Raw genomic sequence first — 27,938 nt, 5'->3', positions numbered from 1 at the left:
CCACTTGCAGCGCTACATGTGCACAAGAAAACTATCAATGGTTGCTTCAAAAACTAACTAGGTTAGTACAATTTTTACTATAAGGTTCTTGAAACATAGAATAAACAGAAAAAATAAAATGTAAACCTGAGTACTCATGCTCCTACCAAGAGAGGTGCATAGTATTACTGCAGCCATTTCAGCCTTGGGGACTTTCTAGGGAGCTCTGTGTCCTCAAGAAAAGTCTTTGTGGTCTTACAGAAAATAAACTACAATTCATACAGGATGACCTCTTAAGCTGATCATGGAATCACAGTATCTCCTGAGTTGGAAGGGACCTATAAGGATCATTGAGTTCAATTCAACTGGCTCCACACAGGACCACCCCAAAATAAAGAAGCATTTGGACAACACTCTCACACACAGGGTTTGAACTCTGGCAGCTCAGTGCTGTGCCCACAGCCCTGGGGAGATTGTCCCAGTGCCCAACCACCCTCTGGGTGCAGACCCTTTCCCTAACCCCCAGCCCGACCCTCCCCTGTCCCAGCTCCATGCTGTCCCCTCGGGTCCTGTCGCTGTCCCCAGAGAGCAGAGCTCAGCGCCTGCCCCTCCAACCCAGCACTTGCTCCTGTTAAACTTCATATTGTTGGTGACGAGCACAAGGTACCCCAGAAGGCAGCTCCCTTACAGCTGTGTGTTACCATTTGGTTTCAGTATTCCTCAGCTACCTCTGCCCAGTGGAGCAGCTGCTTTACAGCAGGGTCAGCAGCAGCCAGTTTTCCATCCACACAACCTGCTGCACCCATCGACTCTGGGAGGATGTCCCCAGCTCCACAGGCTGGTGGCAATTCCTCCCTCCCACCACACAAGACCCCGATGTGCATCCCTTCCTCAGCTCTGCTGCATGCCCTGGTTCCCAGTGGGAAAACGGGGGCACCAGTCCTGTCGGCATGCTTCAAAGCACACGTACTCTGCCGTGTAGAAGCAGACACTGCATCTAATTCATATGGCACACGCTGCTGAAACCACGCTATCCAGGTGAGCGATCAGCCTGTCGTATGAGCCAACAAGCATTTGGGGTCTTTACCACAGGACGTCTGATGGGCGCTGAACAGCTCTTGGTTAACTTGCTCCTTACTTATGAGTTTCGGCACTCAACTTAAACCTGAGTGTGGACAAATTCAGCTCCTCAGCAAGCACAAGGCTGAGGAGGTACAGGAACACTGCAACACCACGAAGCACAGAACATGCTCTGCTCTAGGGAATCCTAAAACCAGGCAGCCCCGTACCCCATTCCCCAGCATATTATAGCAGGCAAATAACTTGCTTTCAGTTTTTGTACGCACAACTTTGAGAGAGCTTTTACAAGCAACATGCCTGCCTAGGCATAACACTTTGGCTCCACATACACACCGTGAGATGGATTACCAAAATTATACCCAAACCACAAAATACGGCAGTATTAGGACAGGGAACTATTATGTCTGTATAAAAATCACATTATCAACCTTGTAAAAGTGCCGAGAGGCCAAGCTCTTATTATTTAAAAGCATTGTGAAACAGACACAAGGTGCCACAGAGGTAGGGAAACACACCGTTTGCCAATTTAGCATTCGCTCACTTATTCCACAGAGAAGCCAAGATTCCTGGCAGAGTGCCACTTACATAACTGGCGGGATGTCGTGACATCTACAGAGAACTGACAGATCAGAAGATGAAAGCTGATGATGACGACGATGGCAGGTGTTATATAAATGCCAAGAAGTATTTAGGAACCTCCTCAACTCACATCAGGGCAACTATGGAGAAAATACTCAGTACAGAGCCCTTGGACGAAACGCTTTATCTGCTGGGTGGGACTTCAAAGAAACAATTGCAAGAATATCGAAGCACAGATCTCTTTAAAGCTTGAAAAAATTAAGCAAAGAAACAAACAAACAAAAAATAAACCCCACCATACCCAGGAATTTTTCTCGAACACCACAAAATACTAAATATGTGGATTATATAGGCATGCAAAGAGTGGAACCCACCATTAATACTATATAAGAGATTAGAATCTGTGGCACTGTTTACAGAAGTGAAGCGTCAGATACCAATTAGAGTGTACTCAGCAATGCATTGTGTACTTAAAATGATTAACATCCCACGCAAATTTGAGTAGCCTTTCTAATAAAAGCTAAAATCTTCTGTTAGAATTTCCATGTGTTGAAAATAAACTCACCTATATACTTCCATTTAATGCTCAAAAGGTTATAGGCTAAATTTCATACCTGATTCTATTGCAATTAACACCAGTAAGAGATGGCATGCTTGTGACACTCCCTTAAGTGTTTAAATATTATTATTACAAGCCAGGAGCAGAAACAAAGGAGTTGTGTTTGTGTTTACAGGTTATCGTCAATAGAGTTGGGAACAAAACCCTTTGAGTAGATTCCAGCCTAGATCCTTTTCCAGGTATTTTTTCTGTTGTTCCTTTAAAAGGCTCTTATTTAATCACTAGAGAAGATTACCTATTGCATAGTATCTGCCTACTGCACTGCCCCCCACCCCAAAACAAAAGACACGAGGACTTTAAAGACAGGGCATACACTGCACTTACACTGTTAAGACAGCATCAAGCAAATCTATCAGGCACAGCACAGTAACTGCTGGGTTGGAAAGATCAAAAAAGAAAAAAGAAGCAATTCTCCAATGAAGCACAGAGTTTTGGAAGAAAGGCAGCAGACAAACCGAGACAGGTTAGAAGCATTCCCTTCACTGAGGAACAGAAAGATGTGCCCAGAAATTCTGTATGTGGAACCTATTTGGAAGGCTGACTTCAGTGCTTCCTTTCCCCTTTGGAAACGCGCTACAACAGAGGATGCAAAAACCTGAAAATACAGGCAGTGCTCCAAGCAGTTCATAGAAACAGTAGGCTTAACTTGCTCATGCCTTAGACAACTCCTAATTCTGCAAACAAACTCAAGTGTAACTTGTAAAACTCTGAAGATAATCTCCTTAGCTCTCAGCTGCTCTCCAGGTACAAATAAAAATAGGCCATGTGCACTGATTGATCAGGCTGTTGTAAGTGCCAATTTCTGCAGATCTCAACAAGAATCGCCTGGTCGCCTGCTTGCAGGGCTTGCAGGGCAAGCAGGCGATCAGGCCCAGTCAGCATGGGTTTATGAAAGGCAGGTCCTACTTGACGAACCTGATCTCCTTCTATGACAAAGTGACGCGCTGGGTGGACGAGGGAAAGGCTGTGGATGTGGTCTACCTTGACTTCAGCAAGGCTTTTGACACCGTCTCCCACAGCATTCTCCTCAAGAAACTGGCTGCTCTTGGCTTGGACTGGCGCACGCTTCGCTGGGTTAGAAACTGGCTGGATAGCCGGGCCCAAAGAGTCGTGGTGAATGGAGCCAAGTCCAGTTGGAGGCCAGTCACTAGTGGCGTCCCCCAGGGCTCGGTGCTGGGGCCGGTCCTCTTTAATATCTTCATCAATGATCTGGACAAGGGCATCGAGTGCACCCTCAGTAAGTTTGCAGACGACACCAAGTTAGGTGCGTGTGTCGATCTGCTTGAGGGTAGGAAGGCTCTGCAGGAGGATCTGGATAGGCTGCACCGATGGGCTGAGGTCAACTGCATGAAGTTCAACAAGGCCAAGTGCCAGGTCCTGCACCTGGGGCGCAATAACCCCAAGCAGAGCTACAGGCTGGGAGAGGAATGGTTGGAGAGCTGCCAGGCAGAGAAGGACCTGGGAGTGATGGTGGATAGTCGGCTGAATATGAGCCAGCAGTGTGCTCAGGTGGCCAAGAAGGCCAACAGCATCCTGGCTTGCGTAAGAAGCAGTGTGGCCAGCAGGGCGAGGGAAGTGATTGTCCCCTGTACTTGGCTCTGGTGAGGCCGCACCTCGAGTGCTGTGTTCAGTTTTGGGCCCCTCGCTACAAGAAGGACATCGAGGTGCTTGAGCGGGTGCAGAGAAGGGCGACGAAGCTGGTGAGGGGCCTGGAGAACAAGTCCTACGAGGAGCGGCTGAGGGAGCTGGGCTTGTTCAGCCTGGAGAAGAGGAGGCTCAGGGGCGACCTTATCGCTCTCTATAGGTACCTCAAAGGAGGCTGTAGCGAGGTGGGGGTTGGTCTGTTCTCCCACGTGCCTGGTGACAGGACGAGGGGGAATGGGCTTAAGTTGAGCCAGGGGAGTTTTAGGTTAGATCTTAGGAAGAACTTCTTTACCGAAAGGGTTGTGAGGCATTGGAACAGACTGCCCAGGGAAGTGGTGGAGTCACCATCCCTGGAAGTCTTTAAAAGACGTTTAGATGTAGAGCTTAGGGATATGGTTTAGTGGGGACTGTTAGCGTTAGGTCAGAGGTTGGACTCGATGATCTTGAGGTCTCTTCCAACCTAGAAATTCTGTGTGATTCTGTGTAATTATCTTCAGTAGCTAAAGTACTTGAAACTCTCAAATTACAGGATGAGAACATATATAATTCAAGAAGGTAAGACCTCTCAAAGTGCATTCTTTCTCTAAAATATCAAAACATACTCAGGACCTTTTCTAAAAACCGTGTCATCAGTTGCTTCATCACTTCTCTTAAGATTTACTTGTATGCTAGGAACAGAATACACAATCAGTCAAGGCAGGAGGACTGATCTTCAAGCACAGTCCACACAGAAACATACTCAGACATGCAAGTTGCACAATAGGTAGTGCAGTAGCAAAGGGGCCATGTAATCCTTAAGAACAAGTCAATGGACTAACAGTAACTCCTGTGCAACTTTCTTGCAAGTTTCTCCAGCTTTGCTGAAATCATTTTTCCCCTCTACTTTTGAAGGGAATCAGTTCTCACTTTAATTTTATTTCAAGAAGTACTTTTTTTTGGAGTAGTCAGCATATTTTAAGCCTTCCCACATTGTCAGTCTTATCTCTCTGCCTTGCAATATGTAAATAAAACTCAGATACTGAGAGCTCAAATTGCCTGAGGATGCTAGCACGCAGGATGTTCAGGGGGGAATTATACCTCATGATTCAGTCTTACACAAAGCGATCATCTACTTCTGCATCCATTTTTCAACACAATATGCATCTAGCAGTCAGTCTCTGTTCAGATTAGATTTTTGCAAAAGACCTCTATCATATGACAAATACGAATTTCACACTATTTGTTGCTTTCAAAAATTAAAAGCCAAGTGTAAAGGCAAATCAAGTTCTTTATCTTTCACCTGTAATGAGAAGAAGCATTACATGGTTCTGAAAGAAGACCCTTTTCCTTTATTTGCTCTGAAATCAATAGCCACTTACCACTTCAGCTCCTGAAAACTACCATGAAATTCAGTACCAGCAGCTCCAGAAAAGCAGCACAAACAGCCCTGAAATCCACATCTTACAGCCCTACCCGAACTAAGAGTGATGTGGACCAGAAACCTGCAGCAGTATCTAATGAACCAACCAGCTACAGATAATCTGAAACAGCTCACACTGTGTCTGTGGCTGGCTCTTCTATAACCAGTTTATGCCCAAACGACCGATTTTAAGAATTTCTCTCACACAACTCGTTTCCCCCCATTTACCTCTGTTTACTTTCAAATTTCACAGGTCATTTAAAGCAATTTTTTCCATCACAGGACTATGCAGAGCATTCCCAATTAAGTAAGGAATGCAATACCCTGAAAGTACTTCTCCCAAGTCTACATTAGCAGCAAACCCTCTATTGGAAGGTCTAAGAAGCATTACATTACTGTGGGCTGCAGCTATTACAGCTGGGACGGTATAAAGCCAACAAAATACTGTGGAAGCACTTCTGTCTGTGTGGCTTTTTCTGTAAATCCTCTTGAGACATGCTAGTTTACTATGGCATAGAAGAAACTTTTTCTTTAACCTGAACTCTGTGTTTTTATAACTAGAAAGTGTATTATTCCCACAAAGGAAGGATATGTGTTGGGCAGTGAGGAGCAGAGAGAAGCAAAGCTGATGACCTGAGCAGACAAATTAGGAATTTAAGCTAAAATCAGACATGTTATGCCCGTAAGCTTTTTTTTTTTTTTTTGGCCTAGTTACTGATTTCACAATTTCTGGCTCTGGATTTAATTATTTACTTACATGAATGTTTTTAGTATTTCATTTCTTTTTACTGTATCTTTAAAGAATTTCATTTTTCCCTGATTTTTTAAGATAAAATAGTAGAGAAACTAAACTGATCTAATCAAGAACTAGCTACTATTCAGTTAGAGCCTTGTAAGGCATGAAAGGCTAAGAAGAAAAGAAATAATTGTGGTTAGCACTTTTTTGTGGGATCACAGTGAATCGGTACCCAGAGTTTGTTTAAAGCAAGCAAAATTTTCCTCCACAGGATTCAGCTAACTTGTATCCTGTACAAGAGAAGCTTATAGACATGGCTACCAAATTAAAATAGTATGTTTTTCATTAATGGACATGATAAGCAACTACATATGATGAAGGGCTATGCTTGCTATTCATTTCTATTTAGGCCACTTCTCCTCTTTGATACCAAACAGGTATCAAAAAAGCAACTTTTTTTTGACTATTTATTAAGTGTTTTAGTCATTTCATTTCAGATGAATGAAGATCGTGATTGAATGAATACTACCCAAGATCTCTGCACATGTCAAGATTTCTGCTATTTCATTTAATTAAGCACTTACAAAGGTTCCCATAAAGTCAGCCTGTACATTCAAAGGAAAGAAACTCATCACAATGCATGCTTCAAGCAAATTATCATTCCTTTCCTTAATGGGCTGGTTGAGAGCACGTCAAATACTAGATGGATCTGCTTTCCAGCCAAGCTTCTCCTCCCCTTCCATCAGCACAGTGCTGTAACTCCATCTTCTCTTTGACAAAGAGCGAGATCACAGAATCACAGAATCACAGAATTTCTAGGTTGGAAGAGACCTCAAGGTCATCGAGTCCAACCTCCAACCTAACGCTAACAGCCCTCCACTAAACCATATCCCTAAGCTCTACATCTAAACGTCTTTTGAAGACTTCCAGGGATGGTGACTCCACCACTTCCCTGGGCAGCCTGTTCCAATGATCAAACAGAGATCAATTTTTTGAGTACTTCATTGCTATCACAACATAATTCAATAGCTAATAAAAGCAAATAAGCAGGTTAGGGACCTGCTAGCATAAACAGACAAAAGAATACAACTTCCCTGAAAGCTTACTCAGTACTTTGCTAGAGAAAACTCCTTAAAAAAAAAAAAACATACATTTACTTTGAAAAAGCAGCACATTACTTTCACACAGCATAAAGCCATCTTCACAGTGAGCAGCATCTCTAAGTTCATACCAGCTACAGGGGAAACTGTCCTCAGACTGAACCACACAAGCACAGCAAGTCTTAACTTTTTCCTTACAAAATGCTACTTCACATGGAAAAAGGACCCACAGCCTAACGGGAAAGTGCACACAACAACCATCATCACACTCACGCTATGAATCAAAAGGCACACAGAAATGGACTGATCCCTTGAATTTCGCTTTTTGTAAACGAATGCATCTGGATTTTTTTCAAGTCCGTACAAGAAAAAGGATGTCCCTATATATTTCCAAAGTGCACATAAAATGATTTGCTGTATAGCTTAATCATTTCTTATACTTAGCTTTAAATTGAACAACAGGTACATTTATACACTTCAGACGATCAAAGTCTAACCAGAACAGCACTTGTCTAAGAATGCATCAGAATCATAATTACTTTCATTATTATAGGCAATCGCATGCAGAGAATCTAAAATGCCAAAGTTAAAATACTCATTTTTAAGCTATACACCTAGATGCACACCAGCTTTACACCACATTTGTATTTTTATCGCCCTCATTCCCAAAGACACTGTCAGAGGGGGAGTCAGCTGATGAAAACAACTGTGATCAAGAAACCTGCCAGAACACCTAACTCTACAGGCATTTATTGGTAAAACTGTTGAGAGAACACAGATAGAAACACAGTCTGAATTACTCTCATTTGAAAGTTGCTTTCTAACTTTGCTCTTTTTTTTGCTCTCATATCCAATCTATATTGTGTCCTCAGACAGCTTTCATCCAATTGCTCTTGTGCCAACGCTTTTTTTTTTTTTCAGATTTTTTTCCGCTTTCTGACATGCTCTTGGAATATCGCAGCATGTAACGCGGTGGTTCAATGAATACTTCCCCATGTTGTCTTCTCTTGTGCCAGCGTAGCTGTCTTCTGCAGATGCAAACTCTAAACAGATCAGTGAACCAACCAGAACACAAACGAGCTACCGAAACAAAGCTTACTTTTTTTTTTTTTTTTTTTTTTTTGTCACGGCAGTTCCCCGTTTCAGTTCACCGCAGAACTGCCTCTCCTTTGCAGCTGGGAGTGGTGGAAAGGGGAGAACAGGCTGGCAGGTGAGAGGCGGCTGATACCGTCCATCAGACTGCAGTCTCAAAAACACTTTCCATCAGCCTACCCAGCCAGGCTCCTCCAAATCACCCTTCTCTGAAACAGATCACCCAAGGACTATTGCACCCATTCCTGAAGTGACAGAATCAGAATCCATTCTTCTGAAAGATGAATCAGAATGCATTTATTGACGTATAATAATTAATACATTACAGAACTACTTTCATCGTACCCTTTCTTCCAAATCATCTCACTTTTGGGGCTTATCCTTGATCATACGCAGTTTTCTTTCCTCTTCCAGAGGTCTCCTAATGCTGATTCCCAAGCATACATGGTCATTATTCATTCCTACTGCATGCTTTCATGTCACCCCATTTCTGCCACACCAGCATCCAACATCATCCAGTTCTTGCACGATTCTTCAAATTTGGTCATCACTGTTAGATTTTACTGTGTATGTGCTGCCACAGCCACTCATGATGCCCCAAAGTTGGTCTTGAGAAACACCACTTGCAAGCACCTTTCACATCAGCAGTTCCTCTTCTGACAAATCTGTTGCTGCTTCCTCTTCTTCATACTGATCCTTACACAAGTTCTAGCTCTTGTACTAGTTCTCCAGCATCTCCACCTTAAAAAAATGATTTATTTTGTGCGATATGCTATCAAATTCCAGGCAGATTAAACCATATATATTTATTTATTTATTTTTAATTTATTTTTTTTACAGAGAAAAGTAATTCGATCATTAATTCTTATAAAAGATGCGGGTCAGCTAGCCATGATCTATCTTTAGTGAATCCACACAGGGCTAATTCCACTTATTTTCATACTGTTAATTAAATTCTTTCCTCTGCAAATTCTCCAGAGTCTTGCATACTACTGATGAAGCTCATCAGGGTATAGCTGCGCAGCTCCCTGCCTCCTGTTCTTTTAGGACATGTTTTCTTTATTTCAGTAACAAATCTGCCAAGTCAGAGGTAGCAGATATTTAAGTCTTGCTCTTAGGGCTCCAGTTTCTTGGATCAGTTCTTCCTAAATTCTGGAACAAGTGATCTGATTCCTTCACTCAACCCAACAGAATTTAAGTCTTTGCTTCCTCATCCCATCTTCACTTTCATGCTTGGTATCATTACTACTACTGGAAATGGAGACAAAGGATTTATTTGAAGGTAATCCACATGATTCAAAAAAATAAATCTTCCTTCTGCATACTGACCTCCCTCACCCACTTCTTTTTATGGTTAGGTGACTGAAGACTGCTGCAGTTGGATTTCCTTCACACAGTTTGGCTGTTTGTGGTCCTAACAATTTTCTCTACATTGCTGTGGTTCTTACCCCTGTGCCAGCTTCCCCTTTCCCCTCCCCACAGCGATCCTCCTCTGCAAATTCCCCAATTGCTTTCTTGAGATAGTTTTAAAAAACGACTTTGGCTCAAAGATCTTCCCATCCAATTTCTGACAACACCTGAAAACTTACTTCTAAAACCTTTTTACTGGCATCATGGTAAAATTCAGTGTTATCAATTTATGGGTTTGCTGTTGTATCAACCCCGCATAATATTACAAGAAAAGAAATACAGACTCCAGAAGAAAAACAGAAGCAACAAAAGCCACATGTACTTTTTTCTCCAACCTATGTTGTTTTTTTTTTTTAACCGGCCAACAAGATGTGGGCATAAACGTGCTTCCTCCTACAGACCCCCAACTAATGTTCAATTCCTAACAGTCTCTGACAAGAAAGTGACTTGATAAATATTGTAAACCTTGCAACTAAGACGATCTAATTATATCTAGAAAGTGATCCTGCAAACATCCACATGCAAACAACCTCTGGGTGCCCTGAGAAAAATGGATGCATTACAAAACCATGCAGACTCTCAGAAAACCAGATTTATTGCACTTAAGCTTCAGGCTCTGTGGTATGATCATTTGTTTTACATGTTACTATCCTGAGCTTGTTTAATTTACTAACGCATTAACAAACACTACTTTAACCCTTTGGTACCTTGTACAAAATGACTTCAGGTCAAGCCAAGTTCTCAGACAACAACCAGCAGATAGAACAACGTGCAATAATTTTTGCAAGTTTTGTAAAGACAGAATGCTCCAAGAAAAAGACTGGTCTGCCCTCTCCCACTTTCAAAAGAGCTTTGAGGAATGCTGAAATATGTTGCTGCTGTAGCAGTGCTATCTAAACCAGTTCATTTGGTTCTCCAACAGCTGAAATGTATCAAACCATTTCAAAAACCACCATTCAAGAAAGCCACAAGAAAAATCCTAGTGGGGAGCCATCCCCACTGAAACACAATCTTTAAGGCTTAGCTAATGAGAAAAAAGAAAGGGGATGGAAATACAAGGGGAAATAATATATTTATATATGTTAAACAGATTCAGATTAACATTTCCTAATGTAAGTCAGAAACTCAAAATACAAAATTCATTTTCGGTCACTCCAACAATGCTGGCTGCCACTTCATATGCTATCTGCTTAGGAGAAAGGCTGCTAGGCTCGCCAACTCTCAGCAAGGCAAGTCCACCATCCTCTCTATCTGCTATGCTAATAACAAAGCAGCTATGTTTGGAGACCTAGCTGGTAACAAACCCGATTTCAAGGGTTATTTGTCACTTAAGAAACGGAAAGTCCAAGTGTTCAAAGTTACCTTGGAACTTAACCACATTTAAGAAACAAACCAGCAGCCACATGACCAGAACAGTTATTCATCATTTTAAAGCTATGTGAATTTCTTAACATACCACTATTTCCCTAAGCAGAGTGCAGGATTTATTCAGGCTTCCAGAGTCATAAAACACTGACTGTCCCATCATAAAATATGTAATGACTCTAGAAGCTTAAACACCAGATTTCTTCATATAACATTTTACAAGTGTTTGAATACCTGTTATTTAGTCTGAAATACAATTCTATATACATGACCCCCCCCCCCAAAAAAAAAAACCTTCCTGCTAAGATTTTTCTTTCAGAGAACAAATAATTAAAAAAAAAAAAAAATCAAGAGCATAAAACAGCTATGAAATATAGGGCATTCTTCTACCTGACTTAATTTTTTGCTACCTTACTTTCCAGATGAAGCAGTCAAATATTTAAGAAAAATGGTGATGAGACAGGCAAAAAAAACTTATTTAAATTAAGTACGGATCTGTAACCCGGGCACATCAGGCTTACATAGAAGTTTATATAGAATTGTTTTACTCTACCAGCTCAAAACGGTACCACAAGCCTGGACTGCCAGCAAAAGGAGGGAGGGAACTTTTTTTTTTTTAACGTTTTAGACACTTGACAATGCATTAAACGGGTATGATTTGCAGTAGGTATCACAATTCCAACCCCCTCCGAGCCTTCACATGAAATTAGCGCAACTATTTAGCATGAAAAACAATAAAAATAATTGAAGAAAGCAGGTGGAAGCCCCAACCTGCCGGCTGAGGGGCCGGGTGGCCCTGCAGCCCCCTGCCCGGCCCGGTCCTCTGGGCCTCCTGGGGCGGTGTGGGGTGTGTATGCGGCGATGTAGGGTGTGTATGGGGCTATGTAGGGTGTGTGTGGGGAGAGTTGTAGGACTTCCCCTTGCCGGCCCTCACCCTGCCCCACGCCTGGCTCGGGCATTAAGCAGAGTCACGCAGGCGGCTCCCCCAGCGCCAACGGCCCCGAGGCAGAGGCTGAAGAACCACCCCAAAACCCGACCCCAAAGCATGGCTGAAGGCAGCGGCGCCCCCCCCCCCCCCCCTCACCTGGCAGCCCTTCTTGTGGTGGAAGCCCACCACCACGATGTGCAGCACCGGGCCCCGCGGCGGCAGGGCGCCCCGCTTCTCCATGGAGCCCCGGAGATGGCCGCCCCGCAGGCTGCCGCCCAGGCCGGGCTCTCCGCTCCGCCTCCCGGCTCCCGGGGACCGGCAGGGACGGGGACGGGGACCGGGACCCGGCCCCGGCCGCCTTCGCTTCCGCAGCGCCCGGCCGGGGAAGGCGGAGCGGCGCCGCCCTCGGCCCCCCGCGCCATGGCCGCCCCCGGGCGGCGGGAGGGGGCGGGCACCGCCACACTTCAGGAGGCGGCCCCACGGAGCCCGCCGGCTCCCTCGAAGACGCGGAGGAGAAACAGCTTAATTCCGTTAAAATACCACTTCATTAAAATTTTATTTCAGCTTATTGAAAGTTAAGCATTTCTCCCAGCCCTTCTCTGGCCCCCAATACCTCTCTCTGGCTCCCCTCTCCTCTCAGTCAGCCCCCTGAGGAGCCCCCAGCTCCCCCGCCAGCAGGGTCCAGCTCCTCTCATTTATTTATTTTTTTTTTCCTTAAAACCCCCTTGAAAGTGCAGAGCGCGGTGTATCCTCGGCCTCCATCGCTTCAAGTTGAAGCCGTGCAGATTAAGGGCAGGGCGAAATGGTGGCTGAGCAGGGTTTAATCCGCCTAGGTCAGCTCGGCTGCTGAAGGTTGGAAATGAGCAAAAGGGACATTTCTGCTGTTAGAGCTGTGCTGCCCCTAAACATTTATTGCTGGATCCCGAGGGAGATGCTTCAAAGACTTGTCCAGGAGCACATGCAAATGCAGTGTGAGAGAAAAATGAAAAATCTTTATCTCACTGCACCCAGGCCGCACTCCCTCATTAACCTTTCTTATGATTCAGCTCTGTTTATTCAAACCGTTCGGTAGAGATGGTGCCCTTAGTAATTAAGATTCTCCGTGGAAATCAGAGGAAGATATCCTTTTTGAAGGAAGTATAAAAGAAGAGTGCTCAAAGAATATCTCATCGCTAACACAATACCCAGAGGCTCAAATTATAACAATAAAGCATGTAATTACGTATTGTTCCTCAGGTTTGGTAGCAGTTCCATTATATAAAACATACTTTAAGGAACAAAGGATAAACTACAAGGAACAATCCAGCACTGGCAAGCAAATGATTTCTTACTGGGTTTTATTCTGTAACTTATTTTCATGATGTTTAGTATACTTAAAAAAAAAAAAAAAAAAAAAAAAGTATTAAATACTAGCCATTATCTCCTGCAGTAATGAGATGTACCAAAAAAGATGCATGGGGGTACTATAGCTCCTACTTGGTTCATTGAAGAAAGAAAGGGCAGTCTGGCATCACTCTCACAGCTATGGATTTTTCATTCTAGAGGCATCTCAATGATACTGCTGAGTAATCATGGCTTATTGCTTCTCTGAATATATTATTAGATTTTTTTTTTTTTTCCCACTGCTTGAAATTTTCTTTCTCACCAAGGCCATAAAAATGTTAAACATTGGACTGAAAACATCGGCTTGTTTCAGGAAGACTGATGTCTTTTTCACAGCTCACAGCGTGTATTTATGATAAAGAAAGGAAGAGAGAACTGCGGTGACACAGACGCTCTTAGAAATGCATTTCCAACAAACATCAATAGAAACTCAACCATACACATTGTTCTTTTCACTCGGTAATATTTACTTTACAACCACCAGCTTTAACCAACATTAGTACAATAATCAGAATTTGAATGAAATATGAATTTCTGAATTTCATAACAGTAACAAGGAGTCGTCAGCTTCTTGAAGTGAACAAGGTTCACACGGGCGGTGTGTTTTATGTCCAGAAGCAGCATCAGGCCTGAGCAGTGCCTGTGGCAGCTGGGAGATCCACTGTGCTTTTTAGCTATAGCCCAGCTTCCTGAAGAAAGAAATTGTGAATTTGTGGAGATGAGCTTGTGAGTAAAAAAATAATAAATATTTTCAAATTTCTGTGTGAGAAAAGCATAAATGAATCATTGATTTGGGATTGAGGCTTGTAACTGATTTCTTGCAGATTGCAATCTCACTTCCTGTTTGGAAGATTTTTTTTTTTTATGTTAGGAAAATGGAGTTGGAGAAGGCAGTGATCATGGCACTGGGTGGGATCAGGATTTCCTGCTTGGAAACTTCTGCAAAATAAACAGGGAGAAACAGGGAAGTAACAATTGGACAGAGATACGATGACTGTCTCAAAATTTAAGAATCTAGGTGGTATTTACAAAAGTAGAAGCCTTAGGAATGCAAAAATAGGGGGAAATACCCATTAATTGTGATTCTGTGATTAAACAACAAGAGAATGAAAGCCGAAGCGATCTTTTCCACTTTGTGAAACGCGTGACGAAAAAAAAAAACACCTCAGCGTGACGCGCCATCCGCCTTCCTTACGCACAGCAGCGCGTGACCACGGCGCTAATTGAGACAAACGCCAATTAGCAGAGCGACGAGCTTTGGGGCCGCGAACGACGGCTCCGCCAGCGGCTGCTCTCGCCTGGCGGCTGGCCCCGAGCGAGCGGCCCGCCCTGGGTGAACCCTGCACTTCCGCGCGGGAGGCCGGCAGCGATTGGGCGGGCCTGGCGGCAAGATGGCGGCCAACGCCACCACCAACCCGTCGCAGCTCCTGCCGCTCGGTGAGCCCGGCCGCCGGCACGGCGCTGCTGTGCCGCCCCCGGGCTGCTCTCGGGCTGCTGCTCCGTGCCCCTGATGCCGGCGGGGCGGGGGCGGCGGCGGCGGCTCTTGTGCCCTCCGCGGGGAGGCGGGGGCCGCTGTTGCGCTGCTGGGCGGGAGGTTTGAATGCGGCGGGGGCGGTTGGCGGGAGGGCGCCTCGGGGCCAGAAGGGCGGCGGGGACCTGGAGCGGGCCCAGGGAAGGGGCTGGGGCACTGCGAGGGGCGGCTGGGGTTATTGCGTCTGGAGAAGAGGAGGCTCAGGGGAGATCTCATTGCTCTCTGCAGCTATCTGAAGGGAAGGTGTGGGGAGCTGAGGGTCGGCCTCTTCTCACCAGCAATAGGACTAGAGGGAATGGCCTCAAGTTGTGCCAGGGGAAGTTCAGGTTGGAAATGAGGGGACATTTCTTCTCAGAAAGAGCAGTCAGGCACTGGGACGGGTTGCCCAGGGAGGTGGTGGCGTCACCGTCCCTGGGGGTGTTCAAGGAAAGGCTGGACGTGGTGCTTGGGGGCGTGGTTTGGTGGGTGACACTAGTAGTAGGGGTATGGTTGGACCAGATGGTCTTGGGGGTCTTTACCAACCCTAATGATAGAGTCATGATTCTAGGACCTAGTTAAATATACACCAGTAACAATAAAGTGTCTTCACTAATGTGAATGTATGTGCATTATTCCAGTCTATCAACTTAAAAATTTATTTATGCAATAGTAGTAATGTGTGCAAGGAAATAGCTTTTTTTTTTTTTGTTTTTCCACTTTATATGCATATTTTTCTGTGTGAATATATTTTATTAGCGTCCCTGTGAACTAGCTTTTGGCCATCATGATGGTAGGATTTTTGTCTTAAAAGTTTGCTTAAGCTCTCTGCATTTCTTCTTTTTTAATTTACAGAACTTGTGGATAAATGTATAGGCTCTCGCATTCACATCGTGATGAAGAGTGATAAAGAAATCGTTGGAACGCTTCTAGGATTTGATGATTTTGTCAGTATCCTTTGGATATGTTTAAAACCATCAACTATATGCTTAAGCTCAATTCATTTATTGTCTTTGGAAGTATTGAGTTTGTTGAGTAGAACCCTTTTGTATGGATTAAGTGTATTCTGATATTCTATTTTCCGGATTAAAATTTATAGTTTACTGTAAAATGAAAATAATTAAGTATGTTGACTTAAAAATTTTGTGCCTTATTTTCCTTGAAACTGGACCTTCAGATATGGTGTTAGAAGATGTTACAGAATTGTAAGTATTATTTTTATGTCTTGTTGCTATTAAAACTTTGGTTTCATGAGGAAAAAATATGGTATAAGATCTGTGAACTGAGTATTCATATTTCATGAAGATTTGCAAACTGAGAAGTTTATATCTCAGACTTGAACTGTAGAGGGTGACCTTTTCAGGACAGCTATGTCATAGAGCAGTTTTTACATGATTTATCGCAGTGGATGCTTCTAATCAAGTTCGTAATTTGTAGCATTAATTTAGCATAGGTTCTATGTTGATCTCTCTAGCAGTTTATTTGCTTGTTTGTTTTTGCATTTCCTTAATGTCTAAAGATTTTAAAAGTTAGCAGATGTCACGCAGTGTTGCTGTTTGAAACCTATTTTGAGTATCAGTGGTATTGAAGAATTTGCCAAGGTTTAGAGGGTAAAACTGTATGGTTTTTGTGCTGAGCAGAGAAGTTCAACAGATCTATTTAGTTGTCTGGTAGCTTTCTCTGTCTAGGTGGTCAGTTTATCAAGATAACACTGAGGAACAAATAGCTTATTTGTTGCTTCCAGTAAATGCCACCTTAATGTGTAGATTTGTGCCATTACTCTAATCAAAACTGTTGTCACTCTTAATAATATTCTCTTGTTTACTGCTTCTGTTGTTATTTCAGTGAGATTACACCTGAGGGCAGAAGAATCACAAAACTAGACCAGATTTTGCTAAATGGAAATAACATAACAATGGTAAGTTTTCGTTGTAAAAGCGCTGCGTGTGTCTCTTTTCTGTTCCTGTTCATCAGTGATTGAAGTCAACTACTTGAGCTACTTCAGGTAGCTTCCAGAGCATTTATGTATGTGAATGATGATGGAGAAGTGATCGCGTTGTCATACTTTGTACATTTTACAGTTTAAAATGGATGGAAGGAGGAGCGTGACCGTAATTTTATTTTGGTCAATTCTTTTCTGGTCTTTTGGTGTGGGATCACTTTGGCTTTGGAATAAGCTGGTTGCCACAGTGACTTCTAAACCATGAGTGTCTACCTCCATAAGTATGTGGGATGGGATACATCTACATCTCATCCATTATTTTGTCTGTAAGGTAACGTCTTTGCAGCAGTTCAGATACTTAAAAGCTTGCTAAGTCAGTTGGCCGTTGTGATGCCCAGAGAACTGTACCTTAATACGCTCCGGGAAAAAAAAAAGTAATCTGCAGGTTTGCTGGACTATACCAAATCAGAAGTGCTGTTTTTTGTTCATCACTTGCTGATGTGTGTAAATCAGTACTAAAATAGGAATATTGTGATTATGCATTACTAACTGAATTCTGCAGCTTCATAGATACTTTACAACAAAAGCAAACCCATGGTGTTTTTTTGCTTACATGCATTGATAACTTATCAAATCTGGACTTCTTACATGAGGGCATTCCTAATTTTGAGGGTAGAGAAAGACAGACTTGAGTCTGTCTGCTCTGTATGAGTGGGGAATAATATCCATATTGTTGTCCTACCTGCCTCACACCTTCTTAGTGTGTCTGAGCAAATGCTATCTTAATTTCAAAGTAAAAAAAAAAGACTTAGAAATTGTTGTTGTTCTGCATCCTTAGAGTGCTGTGCATATTCTGACCTCTTGTATGGGGAGGAATAATTACCAACCAGTTGATCTGGTGGTATATTGCCCTTGAAGCAGAAGCTTGTGATTCTTAGTGTGCACATATTCAGCAAGGTCCAAACATATTTCTGTATGAGGGCTCTTGTGCCTCTTTTAAGGGCACGTCTTCTGTCAAGAAAACCGGTGCTTTAAGCTTCTTACTTCTGTCCACAAAACACCAAAGGTCTTTGTATTTTAGAAGGGCTCAGCTGGTTATTAAGAAAATCAAAGTAAAATGAATGTTAGATTTTTTCCCCCTCTACCCTTATTCATATTTTTCCATATGAATTTACTCTTCTATTGAGTTCTTTACTGTATTCATGGGAAATTGCTATGCTGACTTATTTCACGCTGTCTGTAGAAGGGTTTAGACTCTTTACAAGTTTTTCAAGCTTTGATTAGCCATGAAAGCTGGGAAGAGGAAAACCAACTTCCCAGTATAGCAAAAGTGTGGAGGAGAATCGGCAATCGGAGAAATACTTCTTGAAAGGAAGCATATTCTTTGTTATTTTAAAAATGAACTGTAGCATTTCAAGACAGAATCATTTTCTTGAACTAAATAATAAAGAAAAAAACATACTATGCATTATCTAGGAACTCCTTTTGTGTTGAGTGTCAAATATTCTTTGTATTTTGGACTTTCTTTTTGACATGTCCCTTTCTGGCAGTAACTGGTTTCCTCTTCTGAGAGGGGAAGACAATAATGAATCTAAAAACCACTTTTGTGGTCTACCATGAAGACTCTATTTGCTAGAATCTTTTAAAGGAAGAACTGTCACATACAGGTTTGTAAAACTTGGATCCATGGCACTAACACAAAATTCTTATTCTTTTATAGCTGGTTCCTGGAGGAGAAGGACCTGAAGTATAAATTTAATACGGTTGTCATCTATGAAGACATGTTATATATAATCTAAATAGAGCTTTTTGGGGGTATGGGTGTTTTTTTTTTTTTTTTTTTTTTATTTGCATCACTTGACATTTGATAAAAGACAAATATTTCCTCTTCAGGAAAGGTGTGTTGCTAATGCTGACTTTGTAAGTTGAAATCATGACTTTCTTGTAAAGACGTACTAATTTGTTCTGAATAAAAGGCTTTTTTTTTTTTTTTTGGTTAAGTATTGTATTTTGTTACCTAAGTGCATGACTGAGAATTATTTTTCAAAATTGTGTCAGTTGCTGTCAGCCTAATTTTTTCTGTATCTGTTGCATTCATTTGTGACACAAGCCTATGTAAAACACAGGTGTTGCTCTTCATTGACATACAGGCCAAAAAATCACTTGTGTCACCAGAAACTGGCAGAATGCTGGACAACTCTGGAAACTTTTGTGAAGTGGATGCATCTATTTGATACTCTGCAGACTTTGGTTTTGCTGGTTTTGAGGTTCAGCAGTTTTGGACCTCCTTGGCTTGGTAGATACTCTTCCTTAAAGGCACTGTAATGGCCTTTGGCAAATAAGAACACACAGGCCAGATTTAATGTTTAGGGAAAAAAAGACTGCCAAAACTTTTTTATTTGTGGCAGTGGAGACTTCATCTTCACCACTAAGTGGTGCTGTGTATGCTTAATTAAACTAGGAGCTGCCCATGCGTGCTTGCATAGTTCAGAGTACTCATTTTAGAGTAAACACAGTCCTGGTTGATTCTGCTCACCTGTGATCTAAACATAGATATATATACAGGGGTAACTACAACTTCATAAGAATTTCTATAAAGTAAGGCAATGATATATTTGTTTTATCACTAGGGTGGGGAACCTGACTCTAAATACTGTTCAGTGCAGCTTATACTTTCATAATACACTATTCAACTGATTCCTATGTTTAAATCTCTTTGGAGGAGAATTGCTGGTGCCTGTCTGCTGTTGAAGTAGTAGGGTATAACATACGTAGGGTAAAGTATGAACTCCCAGAGGCAGGAAGCACATTGCTTTCCAATCACAAGAAGAGGAAAGAAGAGTTGAAGGAAGGGGTTCAGGACCAGGAGACTGCAAAATCCTTTTGCTTCCTTTTGCTTTATATAACTGTAGAACTGCCTTCTGAAAGCTGAAACTTAGCTTGAAATACATTGATAACTTTTTGCATTTTCCTTTTAAGGGGGAAAGAGGCTCTCCCTTCCCCTAGGGAACATGCTACATTCAGACCCACTTGCTCTGAACATGGGTTCAGCTGTTGTCACCAGTGAATCTGGACATTGCAATCTATACTAGTGACTCCCTGGTTTTTCATTTCCGTTCCCACTTCCTCCAGCCTTTTTAAAATATATAAATAAAACATCTTTTAAAAAACAAAATCCCCTTAATTTGATTGGAGTATCATCTGTTAGTTTTGTTATTTCCTAGAGATAAATTAAATCTTTTCTTTGGTGCACCTAAAAGATTTCTAGGAGGTGCAGTACTTTTTGAAGTAAGTTCTACATATTCCAGTGTATGTACTTCGCTCACTATTTTGCAGACATTCCTGAACTGAAGGGTATCTTCATGCTTGAGAGAGAAAAAGCAACTTTTCAAAGGGAAAGATAAACTATTTTGTTTCTTTTGGGGGTTTTATTCAGACAGCACAAATATTTTACGTTCTCAGGGTTTTATCTTTGGAATAATTTTCTATTGCCTCGATTCCTCCCTTGGTTGTTTGTTCACTCACTTCAGAGGAAGTGGTAAGACTTATCTCCTAGGTAGACATCTTCATCGTGACTTTTGATGTCTGCAGACCACTCTAGTGACAATTTCTTTACTGCTCACATGCTCTTAATGATTTATAATATGAAAAGAAAGATTTGTAATGTCGAGCAGAAAATTCAAAGTATTCCAGACTAGTCTGCTTTACTTTGCATTCAATATTCCTGTAGCCTGTTGTTTAGAAAGAGCAAGTAAGATTTTTCAGTGTGAATAAATGAGTGTTTTTTCTTCGCTCATCTAGAGTTTTTTAATGTGTTGATACTCTATTGTCCTGTAGAAGTTTTTGGACACTCGCATTCTCCAGAATGCCAATTAGTTTGTCACTGCAAGTAGGTTGTTCAAAAATAATATCTTAGGCTTTAAGAATACGTAAACCTTAATAATGCTTAAAGATTAAATTAAGGAGGGATCATTTGGTTAAAATAAGTTTATGCTTACAACGAGTATAGCTATGGTACCTTTCAGCACTTTTTTTCCCATCTTTAAGACAGCACTGGTTGCAGTGATCTTCAGTTTTGCTGCATGGTTGTCTTGGTTTTTGCCTTCTATTTTAGTTTAGTTGCAGACATAGTTAAGATAGCAATGGGGAGTTGGGAAGTGGGTATATATGTATGTATGAACATAAATTAGTCCTAAAGTGCCATCCCCACATCTTTAGATTTCGCTGACATATATTTCAGTGATACCAAGATCTCAAACTGACCTGAATATTGCTGTTGCGAATGTTCTATGTTTCTCTGTCCTGATTAAACAATAAACATAAAAAGAAATGTAAAAAGAAATTAAAGCCCTAAATGTTTACTATTTTCCCTATGACTATTTGGGATTTCCCCATTTATTTATTTATTTATTTATTTATTTAAAAGATTTTTTTTTTTTTTTTTTTAACTACATGAAAGTTAAAGAGATTCCTAGCTTACTGGTGGCTTTTGGTGTATGTTTTATCCTTGGGGGAACTGCCCATCACTTCAGCTATAGGCTTCAGAATTCAACTGATGAATGTTTTGCATGCCTGTGTTCAAATAGTGATGTTAACAAATTATACATTTCCTATTCATAGCTTTATGGATACTTACAGGTTTGCACTAGTCCTTAATAACGCTTCATCTTTTTATTTCTTTAGCAAGAACAAGCAAGTTATTTTTTAAAATACTTGCAGCTTTTCACAGTCATCAAAATTTAGAGTGGAAAAGCTGTATCAAGTACACTGATGTTGTGGTTTTAAAGTATTAAGTTGCCTTAGAGTCTAAAGAAGAATGTGTGACTACGAGTGAAAGTCTGTGGTGCAGCAATATTAACATTCTAAAAAGAAAAATTTTGAAGAAAGATGCTCAAGGACAATTTCTGATGCTGTTCATTGACAAATTGGCACTGGTTTCAGTGGTTAAGGAGACTTGATGTCTGCTCTTGCATGAAATCTAAAACTGAAAGATTAATCTGAAGGAAGATTTGGTATGACCAACCTCATATTGCGTATGGATGACACATACATGTAGGAACACAAAGCTGCCCGTTAGGTTTATGAGCCAAAATAGTTTACAGCAACACAATGGTTTACAGCAATTCAGAAAGTTTAACCTAAATTCCACAGAATTCGGTGTATGTGCTTACATGGTTTGATGAACAAAACTTTGTGTCCTTTTCTTTTTATATAAAAGTTATTTGTAAGTCAATTTGGAACATAGGCAAGGCATAGTATTAAAAACCAAATGTATCAATTAATAGAAGAAAATACCTTTTCATAAGACATCACATGATCTCTCAGACTCAGCAAGCATAAATTGACAGATCATTACTAACGACCGGTGACCCTCCCCTCTGTGCCTGGAAAGATTATGGAACAGATCCTCCTGGAGGCAATGTTAAGGCACATCCAAGACGAGGTGATCGGAGACAGCCAGCATGGCTTCACCAAGGACAAATTGTGCATGACCAGTCTGGTGGCCTCCTATGATGGAGTGACTGCCTCAGTTGACAAGGGAAGACAGACTTATGTCATGTATTTGGACTGCTGTAAGGCTTTTGACATGTCCAACATGACACGTTAATCTCTAGATTGGACAGATATGGATTTGAAGGGTGGACCATCCAGTGGATAAGGAATTGGCTTGATGGCTGCACCCAGAGAGTGGGAGTCAATGTTCAGGTGGAGGCCGGTGACGACAAGTGGTGTTTCTCAGGAGTCTGTCTTGGGACTGTTGTTTTTCAATATCTTCATCAGTGACATAGACGATGGGATTGAGTGCACCCTCAGCAAGTTCGCAGATGACACAGAGCTGAGTGGTGCAGTACATACAACAGAAGGTAGAGGTGCATTCAGAGGGACCTGGACAAGCTGGAGAAGTGGGCCCATGTGAACTGCATGAGGTTCAACAAGTGCAGGGTGCTGCAGCTGGGTCGGGACAGTCCCAGACATGAGGACAGACTGGGAAAAGAAATTACTGAGAAGAGCCCCATGGAGAGTTTGGGGGTTCTGGTGGATGAAAGGCTCAACATTAGCCAGCGGTGTGTGAAGCAGCCCAGAAGGCCAACTGCGTCTTGGGCTACATCAACAGAGGTGTGACCAGCAGGTCGAGGGAGGTGGGTGATTGTTCACTTCTGCTCTGTCCTTGTGAGGCCCCACCTGGACCTGGAGTACTGTGTCCAGGTCTGGAGCCCCCAGCACAAGAAAAATGTGGACCTGTGAGAATGAGTCCGGTTTCAAGAGCAGGCTCGATGGGGCCTTGGCCAACCTGATCTAGTGGGTGGCATCCCTGCCTATGGCAGGGGGTATGGAGTTACATCATCCTTAAGGTCCCTTCCAACCTGATCCGTTCTAAGAAGTAATACGAGGACTGGTTTGTAACTGAGTGTGAGGACTGATTAAAGTTGCTTCTTATTTGCCCAACTTTCTATCTTATATACAAATTGAACGGTACAATTGGAGACATTCCAGTTTTACAAGAGAAAATTTAGAAATGTGTTTTTTTGTTTGTTTTTATTAGAATTAAAATATGTTTAAGTGAAAACAATATGAAACAATATGAAAAGGTATTTTTTTCTATTAATTGATACATTTGGTTTTTAATACTATGCCTTGTCTATGTTCCAAATTAACTTACAAATAACTTTTATATAAAAAGAAAAGGACACAAAGTTTTGTTCATCAAACCATGTAAGCACATACACCGAATTCTGTGGAATTTAGGTTAAACTTTCTGAATTGCTGTAAACCATTGTGTTGCTGTAAACTATTTTGGCTCATAAACCTAACGGGCAGCTTTGTGTTCCTACATGTATGTGTCATTCATACGCAATAGCTTAGAACAAGTTACCAGGCAACTGAACGCTTCAGCTATGCAGGAGGCACAAGAACCTGGTCTGTTCCTTTCAGTCAGTGGAAAAGTACAGATCCTCCTGTGACCTCAGTTACGCTAACATGAGGATAGGAATATTTTTCTATTCCTCTCACAATGGGAGAAAGACCAGTTGTGTTTATGCAGTCTATGAGAGTCACTGTACCAAGGTTCTTATATTTCTGAAACAATTTAAAAAATGTAATTTAAAATCTAACATAACCCGAGGCAAATTCTGGAGTCTCATTCTTGCAAGTTACAAAATAACTATACAACTCTGTAGACCGTGCTGAGAATGGCTATCTATGTTTGTGATGTATTTTAAAATTTCAGTTCCAGTGTATTACACTCTTCTGCTGATCCTACTGCCTTTGTTTGCTGGCAGCATCTGGCAACAGACAGTGAATGCTCATTTCAGGACACTGTGCCAGTGTTTTAACTGTTGTTGCATATATTGTTTCAATGGATTGCAACTAACATGCGGTCTATTTAAAAAAAAAAAAAAAAAACAAACAAACCACCTTTTCCTACTACTGCATTATATTATTATTATTATTATTATTATTATTACATGTATTATCTGGATGAATGTTTCTGTACTTCCCTTCCTTCTAGACGGTATGTTGATCTGAGGTAGCATGCTACTGTGGAGTCCTTGGTCTATCCAGTTGCACATTACTCCTTCTAAATCTTGTGTAATTGCAAAAGTGTATTTGCATGTATACTTTCTAAACCATAATACTTATTTAGATTAAAATGCAGCTGGTGTGGAGGTAAGCTGTTATGCTAGTTACAGTGCTTGGCCTCTGTCAGTTGTTTTACTATTAAATACCTGATGACAGAGAAGGTGAATATTGGAAAGTAGATGGCCTAGGCTCTGTAAAAGAAATGGTTTTATTGTGATTTATGAGAACAGAATTTTGAAAAAAGAATTTACATACTGATTACAGTGATCCATTGGGCTAATGTTTTTCAAGTAACTAAGGTTTAATTTGAATGCTGTTTATGTTAATTGGCTTACCTATGAGTAATCTTCAACTGTGCATAATAAAGAAATGAATTTGCATGTGCACATGTGCATATGCATACATAGTTATAAGCACACAGCTGGGGATGATGCTTTTGTGTGATGATCATAGAAATACACAAAGCGATGGCAATAGGGTGAGAACATTTAAAGATAATCTAGTGTTTCATAGTCTAAAGGTGAACAATTGACTTTCTGTATCATTCTTGACAAATGGTTGTATAATTCTTAAAAATTTTCCTGTATTGCTTTTTCAGTTTGTAAAGTGCAAGATAATTTAAGGTCATTATTCCATGTGTAGTGGATGTACACTAAAGCTTGTTTTTATAGCTGCTTAGTAGATATTTAAACATTGTTATTTCTCTTCAGTCTTGCCCTTTCTAGGTTAAGCAGCTATTTTTCAAGTTATACTTTGAGGTCAGGCTCTTGTAGATTGAGCACTTCCTGTAAACTGTAAATACTGGAGGGATTATCAGTATGATCAGCAGTGTTTTTTTGAAGTCAGTAGGAAAGAAAGCTGCACTAGTTTGTCTGGGTTCCTTAACACCAAAGGTCTTTCTCACATTTATTGATCGTCCTGCATTTTCATCCTTGCTTAGGGTCAGTTAATAACTGGACCAAAATGTCACATCTTTGAAAACTGCTTGTGACTATGGAAAAGAGATTTATTGACTTCCTAGGATAAGTACCCACTGAAGAAGTTGTAGGCTGCTCATCTCTAAGTAAAAGCTGCTGTTAGGAATGTGTCACTGGAAAATAAAATAGAACTGAGCCCCTTGGGACAGAAATGTGTTTATGAATCCTATCGTGTAGTGCTATATAACATTAATCAAGATATAGCGACCTTTTTACCATCTAACAAACAGGTCATATGCTAAAATGATGCTTGTTCTAGGTAATTCTAGTCAGTCTCTCAGAGCTAAGGATCTGCTTTGCAAATGAGGAAAAAGTGGAGCTAAGTGTTGAAACAATAAGAGCTTTTTTTTATTTTTTTTCCATTTTAAAATTAGCATAGCAAAGCCTATATAGTTTCCACATCTGTAGCAGCCTCCTTCACTTATTTATTAGCATATTAACAGAGCAGAGTCTGTACTTTTTCCTTCTGTATAGCATTTGAAAGAAAGTACTAGTTGCATTGTTTACTTGTTTCAAGGGAAAAAAAAATAAAAATAAATAAACAAGGCATGTTGGTCATATGCAACTGTAGCAAACACATTGCTAAAGCAATTTAGAATCTTCCTGTGTTGATACTTGGAAAAAAAATCATACCATAAAAGAAATGCTTTAAGGATTAGGCTATGAAATTATGTTGTTTTCAGAAAACATTTTAAAATAATAAATGGAACGCAGCTTTACAGAAGAAGTAATTTTCTCAGCACTTTAAAGTGAGGTAAAATAGCTGTCTGCGAGTACATGTTTAAGCAGAAGATATTCACTTGATCCCTCCATGATTCTTTCCATGGCCTTCCAAGGGAGAAGTCTGACTGCATCAGCCCAAGTTGAATACGTTATAGAAAAAAAATGATCTGCTTTGCAAGCTGAGATTGTTCTGATATGAAGCAAAACCCAAGTATGAGAGACATGATCTCATGATTTTTTGGTTACTGTTATGTACAATTTAAACATACAAACAGACAAATCCTTCTGTGATTTGAGAAGTCTGTTTAACTTCATAAAGGGTGAATGTGCCCTGTGGTTAGTTTCCTATATTGCTGCAGATAGCCAATGCTTTAATAGTCAGGGAAATCCTAATAATTGTAAACAACTAAACAATTAGTCGTAATCTCAATATAGATGTATCATTATTTACTTATTTTTATTGAGGCCAGTCTAATCCATTATTTTTTTATGTTAGGAGCTCTTCTGTAATAATTTATTTCTCATTGTATGAGATAGACTATGAAAGAATTTCTTGAAATACCTACAAGGAAATGTTGAATGAGATAAGAGAATGGGTTTGGAAGTATGGATTCTGTTCTGGCTCACAGAGGAAAGGACTGTTTTGGTTATGATACCAAAATATTTCTCTTCCAGATCTGTAAGCTACACTGAGAGTAATTATTTCACTTAGAAGCTTAGAAGATCTTGGAAAATTAATTCCAACCTCTTTATAATGGCTGCTTGGCTAAAAAAAAAAAAAAAAAAAAAAGTTTTAATCTGTGTTTCTGCTTAACAAATGAGATGACACACTTCTTGCTACTGATTTTATAATGTTTCTTTTCTCCATTTGTCTATTTACTTTTCTGACATGCTGGAGCCTCCCAAAGGATGGGATGGTATCACGAGCACTCAGGCACACTGTATCCACATTAATTCAAATAATTGGCATGTGTTTGTTAGGCTTCTGGTGCCTATAAAAAGCCTTTTGCTATGGCAATAGTCCCAAATGACAAAGTGGATAGGTCTGCTGGTTTAATTAAGCCTCTCTTGTATTGCTACTTTCCTCGTCCCAGCCCTCATCAAACTTACATAGGAAAAAAATCAAGTAATCGGGCAATCATGAAATCGACATGTTAGTGGGCTTTAAGGCAAGATAATTTTTTTTTTTTTTCCAAGTAATTGTTAAGTCAAGCTTAGTACCATTGTTATTTATTCTGGACATTATTAGAGATGAACAAAAGTATGTTTTGGCTGTAAAAGTACAGAAAAGTAGCTGAGTTTCTATGTTCTACTCATACTGGATACATATTCATATATGTGTATATCATTATCCACTCACTTAGCTAGTTATTAGTATTGTTTGAGCCTGCTTGTGCAGAACTTCAGATGACATGATGCTGGATGCTGTAAATGTTTGGAGAAATGATTAGTGCTGACATTCTGAACTTGCAGAAAAGGCCTACCATCTTGAAATACTGCTTTTCCATTTTCAAATCCACTAATATTACCAGTGCCGTCTAATCAGAATGTTGTCTTATGTCATTTTCTTTTAATGTTATAGTGTAAGATTAAGATGACACTTCATGGTTTTCATAGATATTCCACGAAGACCTAGAAGCTCAGGAAGATAAAAATATAAAAAACTTTATTCTAAAATATACATGGCTGGAGGAAAACATACAATGGCAAAACATATGTGCATACAATGACAAAACGTATGTGCATATATGGTATGTTTGAACCTCTTTGGCTGTTTACCTCTCTACTGTCAGTTCCCCAAAATCTTCTAAACATTTTAATGTCTTACAGAATCACAGAATCTAGGTTGGAAGAGACGTCCAAGATCACCTAGTCCACACACTAAAATTATTAA

The 27,938-nt window shown here is 40.7% G+C and overlaps 2 protein-coding genes across 3 annotated transcripts in view; one reads left to right on the top strand and one right to left on the bottom strand.

The window, feature by feature from the left end:
- The window catches only part of AVL9 (AVL9 cell migration associated), a 43,412-nt gene extending 31,068 nt beyond the window's left edge, over positions 1 to 12,344 (bottom strand). For both annotated transcript variants that reach the window (XR_014618259.1, XM_084283208.1), the window contains exon 1: positions 12,088 to 12,344. Coding sequence is in view for 1 of the 2 variants with exons in the window: in XM_084283208.1 (XP_084139334.1) it covers positions 12,088 to 12,171 (84 nt within the window). In the remaining variant the exon portion in view is untranslated. The remainder of the gene's footprint in view (positions 1 to 12,087) is intronic.
- Positions 12,345 to 14,676: 2,332 nt separating this feature from the next.
- On the top strand, positions 14,677 to 18,733 carry LSM5 (LSM5 homolog, U6 small nuclear RNA and mRNA degradation associated). Its single transcript, XM_084283145.1, has 5 exons — positions 14,677 to 14,751; positions 15,677 to 15,772; positions 15,999 to 16,026; positions 16,667 to 16,739; positions 18,484 to 18,733. Exons 1-5 carry the CDS (start codon positions 14,706 to 14,708, stop codon positions 18,514 to 18,516), a joined length of 276 nt encoding a protein of 91 aa, XP_084139271.1. The 5' UTR covers positions 14,677 to 14,705; the 3' UTR covers positions 18,517 to 18,733.
- The last annotated feature ends 9,205 nt before the right edge of the window (positions 18,734 to 27,938 follow it).

This window comes from Netta rufina, assembly GCF_964035555.1.
Source record: "Netta rufina genome assembly, chromosome: 2".
Lineage (NCBI taxonomy): Eukaryota > Metazoa > Chordata > Aves > Anseriformes > Anatidae > Netta > Netta rufina.
The sequence above is the reverse complement of the archived record's forward strand: the minus strand, read 5'-3'. Positions and strand labels throughout refer to the sequence as shown.

Excerpts from the sequence above, each read along its gene's own strand:
- LSM5 (XM_084283145.1), top strand. The coding sequence starts at position 14,706 with ATGGCGGCCAACGCCACCACCAACCCGTCGCAGCTCCTGCCGCTCG. Across the intron at positions 14,752-15,676 it reads GTCGCAGCTCCTGCCGCTCG|AACTTGTGGATAAATGTATA; the intron begins GTGAGCCCGGCC and ends TTTAATTTACAG. Across the intron at positions 16,027-16,666 it reads TTAGAAGATGTTACAGAATT|TGAGATTACACCTGAGGGCA; the intron begins GTAAGTATTATT and ends TTGTTATTTCAG.